Genomic DNA, 14646 nt, shown 5'->3' on the forward strand with positions numbered 1-14646 from the left:
AGAACAGCCATGGTAGCACAGGCAAGCACATCCCCACTACACATGGCTGGCAACAACTCCAGGGCAGAGATCCTGCGTTTTCTAGATTCACACTCTCCCCAGTTAAACTGGTGCAAGCTGTACTTTGCCCCTTGCCTTGAAATCTCCATCACACAAACTCTTTAGCAGAGACCTCTGATGTTTGCAAAAGATTATTCACGTTTTCTACTCAGCCAGCACTGTTTCTAGGAAGGAGGAAAGCACTTCTGTTCTGTTGATTATTTTTTCTTTTTTTTTTTTTTTTTTTTTTTTAATAAAGCACTTCTTGGGAAAAAAAGAAATCAAAACCTATCAATAACCTGCAGTAGCGTCCCACTGATCAGACTTGGGACAGTGCCGCCCCATCCCTCCCCCTCCCCCATCTTCCCCCCAATCTCCAAAAATAGTATTTAATATACAGCAATAAACTCTGAGCAAGCCAGAGTCCCGGAAGACATGGACCTGCTTTCACCTCTCCCATCCAGCCTAGCACCATTTCAATGCGGCTGCTACTATACTCCTGGGACAAATCCGTTCGGATCCAAGGTGAAACGCACGTGCCCCAGCCCTGCTGGGCAGCGCACAAAGCAGGGGTGCAGCACAGGAGGCCTATTCATGTAATCACATTTCACGAGCCTTCACCGCTCCAGCCTGGTGTTGTGTTTGTGCCGTTGAGAATACTTGTCTGAGCCTATTTGGGACTAGCCAGTGAAGACAGACTGGTGGAACCAGGCTGACATTAAAAAAAGCATCCTTGAATTGTATTAGACTTTGGCATTTGTTGTGGAGATGCAGAAGCGCCAGTAGGTAAATTAGCTCAGTGCTGGCTCAGCTCCCATTTCCCTTGGATTCTCAGCAAGGATATTTCCTTCCCTGCCACATAAGTGCAAGAAGCAGACGGATCTCTCCCACATTTGAGCACCAAACAGAGCCTGAAACACTTGGTACTTCACAGCTGCTCAGAATCTGTCTCACATCAAGGGCTGAAGCTGCTCTTGCTGGTCCTCTCCCTCCTCCTGCTGTTTTCTATCAAAGACAGGTCTGTTCAGCCCAGACTTCCCATATCAAGACATTTTCCTGGCTGTTGCAACCCCATTTCAACTTAAAGAAAGGCCAAGAGACAAAGCACAGGTCTCTGCTCCCTGTTCAAACCCAAACGGTGCAGTGCAAGCCCTCAGCGAGCGAGTTTGGGGGGCAGGACCCTCCAAGTCACACTCTGCACCCAGAAGCTGTAAGCACCATACGACTACCAGGACCTAGCCATGACTCACTCAGCTTTGAACTGCACAGACACGCAGGCACCAGACTGTCTGGAAGTTCTCCATCCTGCCTTCGGGAGATTTCTGGGGGAGACCAGACCTGAAAGAGCTCTTCCAGTTGTTCTATCCCCTGCTAGGCTTTTTTTCCATTGACCTTAAGGGCTGCAACCAAAGATACTTGCTCACAGTCCTCTGCTTCAGCTGTGACCTCCAGAGCTGGCATCCAGGGATACTGAAACAATCCCCAGCTGATCACAAGGGCAGGGAATGCCTGTCCCTTAGGGGAAAAAGAAAAAACAGCTCAGAAGCTCCTGAAAAAAAAAAAAAAAAAAAAAAAAAAAGCTGCTTCTTCAAATAGACTTTTATTCAAAGCCTGATACAAAGGCACCAAAAAGAGAAGGTAATTCATTTGGCTTTCTGCTCACTGCCACATGGGATACTCAAAAGGGGCAGAGCTGTTGTTATAGTCACAAACACAGAAGAGGCAAATGGCCTGGCTTAAAGGTATGAAAGGAGGGACTGATGAGGGGATAATTAAAATAGGCTTTGGAACCACTACCCTGAGGCTGGATTCAGGCCCAAAACATGATTGATGGTGTCACCTCCCCTTTATGAATTGGAAGCTTTATTAAAATTGCCTTATCTGCCCCTCTCTATACAACTGCTGCACGAACCAAGCCAGGGTCTGTTCTGACCCAACTCCCCACACTGCTGCACAAGGGCACGTACTTCTCCTGCCTGCTGCCAGCTGGAGGCAACAAAGCACAAACAGGCTTATCTCTAACCAGTCTCAGTTAAACAACGTCTTGGATATTCTCTCAAACACCCGTGCTGGAATGCTACAGCCAATCCAAACTTTTTCTTTCCCTGGTCAGGACTGGGTACCTCATTATACACATCTGTCTGGCTTGCAGGTGCCAGACAGAGATGGCAAGGGGAGCCAGCCTGAGTATGCCATTCCCAGCGAGGTGCTGACTGGTTATCCCCTACCATCCTCCCGTGTTCCCACACGCTTTGTTTGAAGGCTCCTTCCGAGGCAAACCTGTCTGGAAGGGATGGACCAACAAGGAAAACTGTTCACAGCACCACAACAGGGTCAGGAACTCCCCAACCACTAGCTTTGCAGTGACAAAGATGCACAAAACCAGAGCGAAAACAACTAAATTGAAGCCATGAAGGATGAACTACTCCTCCTCCCTATTCTTATCCAAATAAGACAAAGTCATTTGAACTGAGCAACTAGAACACAACAGATCACACTCTGCACAGCTTTGCCTTAGGGCGGCTGATGGCACCAAATGGGTGCCCGGGCTGCCAGGAGAGGCAGAGATAAACTATCCTAGAAGATTTGTCTCTGACTTTTGCACACCTAAATGCACACCCCTTTTCTCATGCTAGGCAAGGCGCAGAGATTACTAGGTGAGCCACAAGAAGCTGAGTGATTCCTTGCTTCAAGGATGCTCAAATAAAATGCAACCTAAAAGGCCTGGAGGAGAACAGAGAAGCTTGCTTTCAAGCCCAGGTTCTTTGCTTAACAAATCAGCGCAGTCCATGCTTCTCAAAACTGATAAAGATCTAAAGGTCTCTGTGCTCCAGTGAGAGCAATCCCAAAAACGCTGGAGAATCTCTGCAGGCACCACCACCAAACAAAACAGAGCTCATATTTATAAGAGTTTTATAAGTACTAGGATTTTAACAGCAGCTAGAAGGCAAAGCAGAGAACTTCAAGCTTACCAGCTTTTCATCTTAAGGTTTGTTCTTAAGATATGCTCTCTGTAAAGCCCGTCTTCTCCTTCAACTGTGGCAGGGATGGTCTTGTTTCTCCCAAACTGGCTGTTACCACTTGTGCAATTGGAGAGAAGGTAATTAAGGTCCTTGCTTGCTTTTTAGCTCACAGACACAGAATCAGGGTCAGGCCTATAGCAGTGATGTATGCGATCAGAAAGGCAAGGTTCAGTGTCACTGCTGCAGAGAGCAGTGCTTTGACACCTCCCCCAGCTCCTGTTCTGGAGCTACTGAGCTGGCAGCTCATATCAAAGCTTGAGAGTTAGAAGGAAGCTCAAAGAAAGGCTGAGCCATTGCAGGGGGTCAAACCCAACCACTAGGAAAACTCAGGCCCAGGGAGAAGCAGCAGCAAGGAGGACACCGCTCAGTGCCAGCGCTCCAGGTAGAGACAGCACTTCTGAGAACAACAGAGATAGCATGAAATAAAGTCTTCTGTGAGCCCAGAGCTCACCAGCACTGAAGCTGACCCACAACGACCCAACCCTGCCTGGGACAGATCCTGCTCCAGCACACAGAACATCTCCCTCCCGCCAGCCAGAAGTGCTCAACATGTCAGAGGCCAAGAGAGTGGGAAGGCAGCTCCTCGGGGCCTGCAGCTCTGGATTGGCAGGCGCAGTGAGGGCTTTCGCTCTGCTCAGCCTCTGTCTAGAAGCCTCTTGCAGAAATATCCCTGGGGTAAGCGGGTGACCTTGTCTCCAGTGTTCTGCTCACTTCCAGATCTCTGGAGGGCAACAGACCACCTTGCTCTACAGTACTGAAATGTTGGACATCTGCCCCTTCACTACAGTGCCTTGATACGCAACAGGCCAAGCTAACCGAAGACACTAACCAACTCCACTGCGCTTCTCACCACTGCAGGTAGGCCTGGTCCCTATGACAGGGAACAAGAGCTCACACGGAGCATCCACGAGGTTGCTCCACTCTGTCCTACGGCACAGGTTGTTCACAGTCACGGGGCAGGGAGCTAACCGTTAGGAAAGTCAAGGAACAAGTCCAGAACCTCCTCTCTAGGCCATCTGATTCTCCGCTTCTTCCAAAGGAGAGGTCATTGGCCAGAAAGGGCAAAACAAGGAACTGGGCTTAAAATGAAACCTTTGAAAAGAAAAGGATATTAAAAGAAACAAAAGCCATAATCAATACAGAAAACAAGTGCATCTGATCAGACGCTAACAACGTCAGCCTCTCGCAGGCTACAGCAGAATCTCTCTGCAATGGATCTAACGGTACAATTGCCAAACTAGAAAAGTCTCTCCCAACTGGTGCAGCAAATCAGGCCAGATAAATCCTTCTGCTCCTGGCGCAGCTTGCAGTCCTAGGAGGAGAACGTCTCCACAGAGGCTGAGCGGCTAGCTGGAGTCTTGGTAGCTTTATGCAGGCAAGTACCATACATAGTGTTGCACACATTCAGGGAGATGCTGAGCCAGGCTCTGTCCTCCATAGTCGTTAGTCACCCAACAGCACCACAACACTTCCACGCTCCCAGACAAAACGTGTACCCAGGCCTCGTTTTAAGAGCTGCTTCCCCACTTAAGGAACCGTATTCCACCCAGCAAAGGCAGAGATCCTGCAGCACATGGCTTTCTCTCAGTGTGGGACGTGGCCCAGGACCGGTAGCATCAGCTTTCAACAGCCCAATACACAGGCAGCCAGGACTCAGTTTACTCTTGGACGCCACAGGGAGGATTGGAGGCTGCACATGGTGCGAAGGGGAAGGCGAGGGCCTCGCTGCTTGCTGGCAGGGGGAAGGTAAGCTCCCTCTTACCTGGACCTGCTATTCATTCCAAATGATTCATCTTTTTTTTTTTTTTTTTTCCTTAAATTATGAACAATATGGAGAAATTGAAAGCAACTGTGTTTGGTCCAACTCCTTCCCTCCCAGCCCCTTGGCTGATGCTCTGTGGGGCTTGCTCTCACAATCGGCAGAGGCAGAAGAGGGTAGGAATGAAGACACCAAAGGCCACCAATATAGGAAACATGAGGCTGCTGTTGTCCGAGGCATATGGGTTTGGTGTGCGTGGGCCTGACTGAACCCGGTTCTTATTTGCCTGTTTTTTAACACTGGAGCCATCATCATATTCATCTTCATCATCATCTTCCTCTTTTTTCTCCAGACCTGGGTGTGGCTGCAGCTTTGGAACATCTGTTGGGCAAGACAAAAGGTTGCAAGGAGACAGGATGTAATCTGGGAAATCACCTGAGTCACTCCCTTTCCCTCTCCCCAATCCAGCATGAACATGGGCTCATGACACCACATCAACATCACGGCCAGAGCACCCCAGGAAATAGGAGCATCCTCCCTCACAGAGGCTCACACCGCTATTTCTTTCCTCCATGATGCAAGAGCATCTAAAGACCCAGTCTGCAAAGAAAATTACATCCCTCCACCCCATCTACATGTCACACAGGAGAAGTTACAGCACAAAAGCACACTTAAAGCCGACACAGTCACATACTGCAGCTGCTCAGTGAGACCTAGTCAAAAACAAGCACCTGCTGCCTGCAGGACCAGCAGATACAGGTGCAAACAGGAACGGGAACAACTCTTTCCGCAAATGGTCCTACCCCACATCAATGCACCCCCCAAACCCCAGACCTATCAGAGCAGCATGGCCCAACCCCACTCAAATTCAGTCCTCTGAGCCTGGAGCCTGAATTGCAGGTCTCACACACAGCAAGGTGCCACCTGGCCACAAGGTTACACACCAAATCTTCAGCTTGATGCTTTGGTCAGAGAAGGGTCCTAAACCCCCCCTGTTCAGGAGCTGGAGGGGCTCCAACTCCAGCACAGACTTACAGAGAGGGTGATGAAAGAGCAAGGACTTTACTAGCATTCCCCACTGCTATCAACAGGAACTGATATCTGGGAAAAAACACTGCCTTGTCCTCAAGCTGAGAAGGTAACACAAAGCTCCAGGTAAGAAACACTTAACCACTAGCTAAAACATCTCTGTAAATTACTTGTCTGCAGGGCTGCTGCTGACATCCAAGGCCAGAGGGAATTTATCTGTAGCTATAAGCTAAGACTGACCAGATATGCTGCTTTCTCCTCTACCCCATATGCAGGAAGTCCTGAGCCAAGTTGATTTTTCTTATTCAAAAAATGACACAGCTTTGTGTACTTGGAGGAGTAGGGGGACACTACACATCTATTTCACTCTGCAACTGCACTCTGTGGGAACTTGCTGAGAGAGAAACAGTTTTGGCAGAGGTGGGTCAGCAAGAACTATGATCTCATGGTCTGAGAAGCAACAGGCTGCTTTCCAAGGGGGAAGAGCCTTCTGGCTCAAAAACTGTGCTTACCTTCCACTGTTCCTTGCAGGATGTATAGGGCACAGATTTTCGGATTGTCATAGTAGCCCTAGAGAAAGCAAAGAAGGAAGTCAGTGCTGCAGCTTTCAGGCAAGAAATATTCTTCCCACCTACCATCACCTCTCCTCCTCCAGCACACAGCTGTATCACATGGCTGGGGAAGAAGGGGAAAAGGAAGATCAGGGCTCTGCCCAGAAAAGCTTATTACCTTTACAAACTCAATGTGGAGCTTCCCTGTGAACGTGGAAACCTCTCCCTGGACACTCAGTTTCCCCTTTTTGATACTCATGGGAATGATCTCATCGTGAGCTGTGCTGTGTCCAACTCTGTCAAAAATGTCCAAGTCCTTCACCACCACATGGCCATTCAAGCGAACATCAAATACCTTCAGGTTGGAAGAAATGACAGAGTGTCAGAATGGATACAGGCATGTGACAGTTGAAAGGGGAACAGAACAGGAAAGGTCTCTGCTTATTATGCACTCAAGACCAGAAAGCATTGCAGGATGCACTGTCCCACCACACATGCTCCACTCCCTTGGGAAGGATTCAGAGCCCAAAAGCAGCCAGGTGAAGACACTGAAGCATTAACGTTGCTTTCAAATACCCTGAAACCTGCCGCCTCCTTTTAAAATAGCCCCCACATCTGCTGTTCAGAACTGAGGAGAGCACAATTTTATTCTGGTTTATTCATACTTTTCTTTCACAGCTTCCTTTCCACCTACTGGCTGAGGACCTGCTCCTACCACCTCAGGGTGGCTGCGGCACACCACACCCTAGGGAGTTAAGCCATTTCTAACTAACAGCCTGCAGCAGAGTAGAGAAGAGGAAACAAGCTGGTGAAGGACACAGGGTTTGAAGGAGGTAAAATGTTGAACTGCTAACCACATCTGTGAATTCAGAGTGAAAGTCCTCCTCAGGGCTGTAATGACTCAAACTTCACTCAGCACCTGGGGAATCCCAGCAGAACCACATGAAGGAAGAGGAACCAAAGATGCCTCAGCCCTTCACTTTAATCTGAGGCTGCTTTTTGCATCCATTCTGTAAGCCAGCCCCACCAGTTCTGTTCCCTGAAATACTTCTCTGGCAGGAAGGCAGCACAGTGCTTAAGGAGCAGGGCTTTAAAGAAGCTGATAGAGTCAGGGGAAAGCCAGACTAAACCACAGACCACTTCTGTCCCAATTTATCACAGGGCTTTGAGTTCTTTGTGCTTCTGCTTCCACGCCTTACATGAGGGATTTCAAAAGTGGACAAGGATTATTTTTCTCTAAAGAGCAATAAAGAGGGTTGAATTTAACTCTCTGCTTTCAGGATCAATTTGAACCCGCGTCAAGTCTTTCTACATTCTTAAAAATTGTTGTAGGTTATTTAACCCAGATCACTTCCCTGATTCAATCTCTGCAATTCTTTCTCCAGCACAAGCATGCTGTCAGGTCAGGAACAAGTGTTCAGGGAAAAGGCAAAAACACTTCTCAAAGCCAGCACAGCCTAAACAGATCATAAAACTCTAGTGCTAGTTATGTTTAGCTGCACATGTTTGAATATTTTGTAATGTGATTTTCCAAGCCAACTGTATATCGGGAGTGTGGAAGGGCGCTCAAAGTTTCAGAGCCCACGACAGCTCTAGGAACTAAGTTAACCATTAGCGCCTTACTTCTCTCCCCTCTCCAGCACGTAAAGCAGCAGAGGCAACCTGCACACACATGGTTTTAGCCAGGAACTCGCATCAAAGAGACAAGCACGGAGCTGTTGCTTACCTTCTGTTGAGATTGTGCAAAATAGACCTCCGCAAACTTCAACACCAGCACATAGTCACCCTCCTCTTTGATGGGAACTTCATAGCCAAAGGTTTCCTCATTGTAACGCTCAGTCTGGTACAGAATCTGATCTTCTGCGTTGGACCGCAAGATTGGCAGCTTCATACCATAGTCAGAAGCTGGGTTTCATGCACAAAACAGTGAGAGGAAGGGTTAATTTCTGAGGCACACGGACAAGACACTTCATATACTCTTGAAGTGCTTAACTTTCTAAGTGGCAATAGCACTTAACACCCTTGTCAGACCTGTCTCCCCTCCTTGCTCTGACCAGGAGGAGGCACTGCTGGAGCATAAGCAGAAATAGCCAAAGTCCTAGAACCCAGGCCCTGCAGAAAAACAGGCCTGGACATGCTACAGTTTAAGAAACTGTAAACTCACTCACACCGTTTCAGAAAGAAGAGTCTGTTTCACGAACAGGGCACAGAGCCAAAGGACTTGGCCATTGACTCCTGCTTCAAAGAGGAAAAACACCTAGAATATTTTTACAACAATTTCAGATTACAAACTCTGTGTACAAAAATGAAACAGTCAGCATAGGACTGACTTGACCCATTCATTCAACAGATTTGAAGTCAGCGGTCGATGGCATCAGGTTTAGAGACTCATCCTCCTCACGTGAAAACCTGGGGAATGGCAGAAGGGTGAAAAGCATTAGACATCTTACGAAAATCTTTCTTCGCACCACAGCCACGCAATACCTGCCAGCTTGAAGACAGGAGGAAGGAAGCAAGAAAGATAGGCAAAGGTTTCAAGAGCAGCAGCAGCTCCATCAGCTGCTGTTCTTACAGCCATCCAGCTGAAACAGGCACTGTCTGCAGGCATCTGAACAGCCCTCTGAGAAGGGCCCAAACAACATTCCCAAATGGGACAATAACTGAGAAAATAACAGAAATCATAAAATTTGCCTCTTCTCATTCATTATTTCACCACCTCTAGAGCAGCCCTCAAAAGACCTTACCCCAACTTGACATTTTATTGTGTCAGGGTTACTGTACAAATGCAAACTGATGCACGCCTCAAGGGCTCCGAATCAAATAATTCCCTGGTGAAGCAGGGGCAGGAGGGAAGACTGTGGACACCATCTGCCCACTGGCACTTCAGGCAGGAGAAGTTGATCCAGACAAAGTTCTGTGCTGACACTTGCCATTTCCACCCCCATTTCCATGGGAACAGACACTGCATTGGCCAAGACAAAGCAAGAACTACTAACCCAGCGCACGTTGCCAAAGATGGAGCCAATGCAAACGAGCAAGAGGAACTTAATGCCAGTTCTTAGTCTCCTGTTTCACACAGAGCTACTCAGGCAATCTTCTACTTCTCTTTACACTTGAACCCAGGCGCAAAGGCTGAAGACTCTAATCACCAGAAATACAGAGGGTGAAAAAGTTTAGCCTGTCCTCCCACACTGATATTTCTGGCCAGCTACAAATTACAGTAATAGCGAACTAGGGACTCCACAGAAGTCAGCTCCTGTTAGAGGAAAGCCTGCATAAGAAGAAAGTCCTTTAATATCCAAGAAGGTAACTGGGGAGGAAGACCTGTCACCTGCGTATCAGAGGTCTGTTGACATAGCTGTGGAAGCAAGCTTGATTTTACAGCACGCTTGGTGCGCTGAGAGGTAGCTCACTGAGAGACGAGCAGTACCCATTAAGCTGCGACTCAACTATGTTTGGCACCTGGCTATTCTGTAGTTGCCATCAGCACATTTTGTCCTTTAGGGCACAGCATCTGAACTGAGGCGTGAAAAAAATGGTTTTAATTTGCCCAGAGGCAGTACAGCCCAGAAACACTATCCCTAGGTCGTTTCCTCCCAGTCAGCCACCTATTTCTGCTGTAGCCATTACATGCCTATCAACACAGAGAGGAGTCCAGAGTAAACTGAACAATGGTGCAATAAAAAGCCATTGAGGGAAAAGCAGCTGAGAGCTCAAAGGGGTAAAGCCTCCGCTGTGCCTGGCACCGCTGGCTGAAGCAGGATTACTGTAATGGCCTGCTGTTCAGAGGAGACACCAGAGGCTTTCCCCAAAGGAAGAGCATGTCACAATGTGCTTGAAAAAGACTCTTTTTTCTCCTCAACTCAAAAATAAATTGTTCAAGTCCACAAGGACATTCTCCTTCAAGTCACACATGTGAGAGGTCTGTGAAGGGAAGCTGACCTACAGCAATCAGGGCACCTCGTGTGACTGGGGCGGCCAGCTCCCACCGAGGGTGAAAAACTCCTCACAAACTGTGTTAGTATTTAAATGTGACCTCCCCTGTATCCATCGTGCCCAAACGGCTCTCTGGGATGGTAAGCAATGGCAGTCCTAGCTGTATAGCACAGGGCAATCCTCACCATCCTATGTGGAAACAGTGAAGGTTAGGCTTAAAAGTCAACAGATAGCTCATCTTCTCTGCACTCCACCACTCACCTGTAACTGACAGCAGGAGCTGCTCAGCACAGGTAACTTTTCAATACGTTTGTGAATCAACTAAGTTTTGGTGCACCAATTACCAGAAACATGCAAAATTCGTACAACCAGAGCGGTTTCAAGCAGGGGTAGGAAAAGGTAACCCAAATACAGTATTAGTTCTCCATCCTGTCCTTACTGGTAGATAGGAAATTTTACTGATTCAGTAGTTAGAGCAGCTGATCATATCCCATCTGCCTCTACTTCTGCTTCTGTCCCTGCCCTGCTCTTGAACACCCTGCCAGGACTGGAGCAGTAGAGCAGACCAGCCAGCTGCACCTTTCTCCTGCCCGGTCCCAGCACCGAGGCTCCAGCGACCAACCTGCCCTCCTCCCCGTTGGGACCAGTCTAGGGGCGGCAGGCATCGCCCCGCACCGCGAGCGATTCGGCTGCGCAGAGCAGGCAACGCGTGTTCTCTCGCTTTATACTGCGAGCGCTGCAGGCTGGGCTTCAAACTGGCAGATCTTGCTGTGGAAACTGGGGTCTTTCAGTGGAAAATGGGAAAAAAAAAAAAAAAGGAGCCAGGCGGCTGCATGCGGCCGGTTTGGCAGCCTGACCGCTCCCGTCGCCTTTCCAGCCGAAATTCCACTCCAGCCCGCGCGGAGCGACTTCCCCTCCGGCATTACACAACCCCGCAGCCCGAGGCCGGGAAAACCAGCCCGAAGCCCGCAGGGTTCATCCCGCCGCTATACCGGGGCCCAGGGCCCGCTCCGCCGCGGGGGTGAGGGGGTGGTGGTTGGGGGAGTGGGGGTCCCCACGGGTGACAAGTGCCGTGCGGGGACCGGGCCGGCGCTGCCCGCGGGACCTCGCTGTGTGTTGTGTCCCCCGCCTCGGGCGGCTGAGGGAGAGGAAGACCCGGCCTGCGGGCCCGCCCGGGCCACCGCAGCCCTGCGGGGAGACGCACCGACCCTCCGTCGGCGGGGCCGGGGGAGGCGGAACGGCGCCGGGAGGCGAGTCCCGGACTCGCCCCCCCTACCACCTCCCCGCCGACACAGGCGGGCCTCGGAGCTGAGGTGGGGGGGTGGGTGACCCGAGGGCGGCCCCACACCCCACCCCCCCCCGCCGCGTCGGGCCACCCTCGCGGTACCGGCGCCCCGGCCCGGCCCTCACCTCGGCCCACGCGGCCCTCGAGCGGGTCCTTGCGGAAGTGGATGCCGTTCACGTCCACATGGGCATCGCCGCCCGCATTGACGGCCCAGACGACGCTGTCGGCGAGGCCGCCCGCCGCGCCCCGCGGCAGCAGCAGCAGCAGCGGCGGCGGCGGCAGCAGCAGCGGCAGCAGCAAGGGCGGCAGCAGCAGCAGCGGCGCCCCGCGCGCCCCGGCGCCCACCATCTCGGGCTCCCGGCGCCGCGCCCGCCGCCCGCCCCTTCCTGTCCGCCGCCAGGGGGCAGCCTAACGCGCTGCCGGGGCGGAGCGCTCGCCGGCCAACCCGCGCGCCGCGACGCGAATATTCATTTTTCTGCCCTCCTGCTATTAGGCGGCCGGCCGCCTTCGTCTGCATATTCATAAGGCGCCGGCCCAATAGGCGGCGGGAGCGGGCGCAGCAGGCTTGGTTGAGAGGCGAGGGGACGGCGGCGCGCTGCGGCGGGAGGCGTGCCCGGCGGGAGCGGGCCGGCCCGGAACGGAGCGGGGAGTCGGTCCCTGCGAGCCGGGAGTGCCCAGGGCCGGTACCGCCCGCTCGGGGAGGGGAGCGAGGGTAGAACCGGCTCCCTCGGGAAGGAGCGGCGGGGAGGGACGAGGCTTCCCAGCGGCGTGTCCGGAACGGGGACGCAACCCGGCGAGCTCCCCCTCAGCGCCGGACGCCTGAGGGAAGAGCCCCGCCCCCTCCGCTCCTCCAATCAGGGAGCTCCAGCGCGGCCGGAACGCAAAGCACTGTGGGACGACGGCGGGAAGCGGGGAGGTCGCCGGGTTGCCGAGGCGACGGGCGGCGTTGCGGCAGGACGGAGCGGGCCGGGACCGACGGCCAGCGAGAGGGAGGGAGGGAGGCGGAGGGGGGCCGCGGCGAGCTTGGGTGAAGCGGCTGGGAGCGGAGTTGGGGGAGCGGGAGCTCCGCTGGCCGTCGGGGGCGACTCCTCGTTACATCCCGGTCGTTTGGTGTCCGCTGTACTCGGAACAGCCACTCCCGGTACCGATTGTCCCCCTCGGCAAAAGGCGCTGGTTCCCCCGTTCGAACCTGCCGTGGAGGATGGGAAAAGGCAGCTACCGGCCCGCCCGGTAAGGAGCGAGACAGCTGGGTGGTGCGCAACCACTTTGAACCACAATAATCTGCTTGAAAAGTAAAACAGCCAATAAAAGAGGCGGGGGGGGCAGAGCTAACCGTGACATTGCCCGTGACTTTTCTCCCTGTATTGCATTTTACAGGAGAATGTAAGAACCTGTGGGTTTTTTTCTGGAGGACCTTGGCAAGGTCTTGGGAGGACTGGAGTGAGACATCACAGATGGAGACTGGATGACACTCGCTCGTTGCGCAGTGGGGGGGCAAATAACTTAATGTTTGCCTCCGTGTTTGTCCTTCTGTCCGATCCCGGTGTTCCTCAAAGCTTCAGACACCAGCCAGGCCTCGTGTCTGCGTTCCAGTTGCCAACTGCATTAGCAGCGGCTGCTTCTAAGTCCCAATGACACTTTATTAATTTGAGACTTGCACAAAGCGTTTGCTTTTAGCAATAAAGACTTAGCACTGCAGATTGAGAATTAAGATGGGTTTGTTGCTTTTGTAATTCTCTTATGAGGCCTCTTAACAGGACACAGCCTCGGAGAAGTGAGCTCAGTTTGGTGGGGGGTGTAACCACCCACCTCCTGTTCCCTAACCGGCTCTGCCCACGTCGGAGTGGGCCCAGACTGCATCCTTGCTGCTGTCACATCGGCTCTCAGGCTCGTGGTATAACAGGGGCAGGGCAGACATGGCACTGCTGTGTTCCCACACCAGCACTGCTGCCAGGAAAGGCTTCCTGAAACTGCAAGGTGGCTTAGGAAACCGCATCCAGAAAAGAAGTGTGAAACACACACGCTTCGCACCTCTCCAGATTAAGCCACCTCACACTGGTTCCTGGCAAATCATCTCAGCCTTACAGACCCCAGCCCTGGCAGCATCTGATCAAATCCTGCTTCCCTGCTGTGTTTGTGACCTGTTGGGTGTCCCCCACGTTTGGTTAGCAAAGGAGTGCAAGCAGCCGTGGCCAGAACAATGCTGTCCAGTTGGTGAGGCCAAGGGAGGCCTTGTTAGAGCTCATTTGTACTGATTACAGACAATCCTCCCTAATCTCTCCAGATTTCTCAGTTTAAACTGTGATGTGCTTGGGTCAGGAGCACAACTTCAAAGCACGTAAACACTTTGTGTGTCACCAGGTTACTGCCATGAGCTGCAAAAGTGAAGTGGGAAGAGGGATGTTGTGAATCATCAGCAGGCCAAGGAGACAGCCGGGGCTGAGGTTACAGACAGCAATGTCCATGGATGCAAATCCTCTTATTTCCAGTCCTGAGACCCACCAGGGCAGCAAAGGTCCCGCCGAGGGCACACACGGCTCCTTGCGTGGCCCAGGTGGGCTGAGGCAGCTGGCGCTGTTGGCCCCTGGGTCAGCAGGGCTTTCACAGGTCACATACACACACAAAATGGCAGCGTTGGCTGGGCAGAGCCTGGCTGAAACCCTGTTGTGCTTTTCAGTGAGCTGGGGAGCGTGGCAGGACCTTTGCTGCCTCGGTGGGCGCGGGGGCTGTGCAGCCGGTGACTGGGGCTTCACCACAAACCCAGCATCAAACTGCTCAGCCCAGACCAAACGTACCCATGAGCAGGAATTCAGACATGAAGGGATTTACTAGCTAACATTTAGGTATAACCAAGACAGGTCCCTCAGCTGAAGGGGCCTCTTTGGCCGCAGACATGTACAAGGGCAGCTGGGAGCTAACCCAGCTCATCCCCTGCCTTGGGAGTGTCATCAGGGGCTTTTGTGGCTGTGCCAAGTGTGGGGTCCCTGTCGAGGGCTCCCAGGGCTCCTGCACATCTCACAGTGA

General features: G+C 52.1%; 1 protein-coding gene across 1 annotated transcript; it reads right to left on the bottom strand.

Annotated features, from left to right (window-relative positions):
- Window positions 1-4195: 4195 nt before the first annotated feature.
- Window positions 4196-12004, bottom strand: MLEC (malectin). Its single transcript, XM_075041755.1, has 5 exons — window positions 11748-12004; window positions 8128-8306; window positions 6580-6756; window positions 6363-6420; window positions 4196-5202 (listed from the first exon to the last, which is right to left on the bottom strand). The coding sequence occupies exons 1-5, from the start codon at window positions 11968-11970 to the stop codon at window positions 4973-4975; spliced, it is 867 nt and encodes a 288-aa protein (XP_074897856.1). The 5' UTR covers window positions 11971-12004; the 3' UTR covers window positions 4196-4972.
- Between the last annotated feature and the right edge of the window lie 2642 nt (window positions 12005-14646).

The sequence above is a fragment of the Buteo buteo genome, chromosome 11 (genome assembly GCF_964188355.1).
Source record: "Buteo buteo chromosome 11, bButBut1.hap1.1, whole genome shotgun sequence".
In the NCBI taxonomy this organism is placed as follows: domain Eukaryota; kingdom Metazoa; phylum Chordata; class Aves; order Accipitriformes; family Accipitridae; genus Buteo; species Buteo buteo.

Coding starts and splice junctions, on each gene's coding strand:
- MLEC (XM_075041755.1), bottom strand. CDS start 11,970: ATGGTGGGCGCCGGGGCGCGCGGGGCGCCGCTGCTGCTGCTGCCGCCC. Junction 8,307..11,747: donor CGAGGGCCGCGTGGGCCGAG/GTGAGGGCCGGG, acceptor CATGAAACCCAG/CTTCTGACTATGGTATGAAG. Junction 5,203..6,362: donor CCTGCAAGGAACAGTGGAAG/GTAAGCACAGTT, acceptor CTTGCCCAACAG/ATGTTCCAAAGCTGCAGCCA.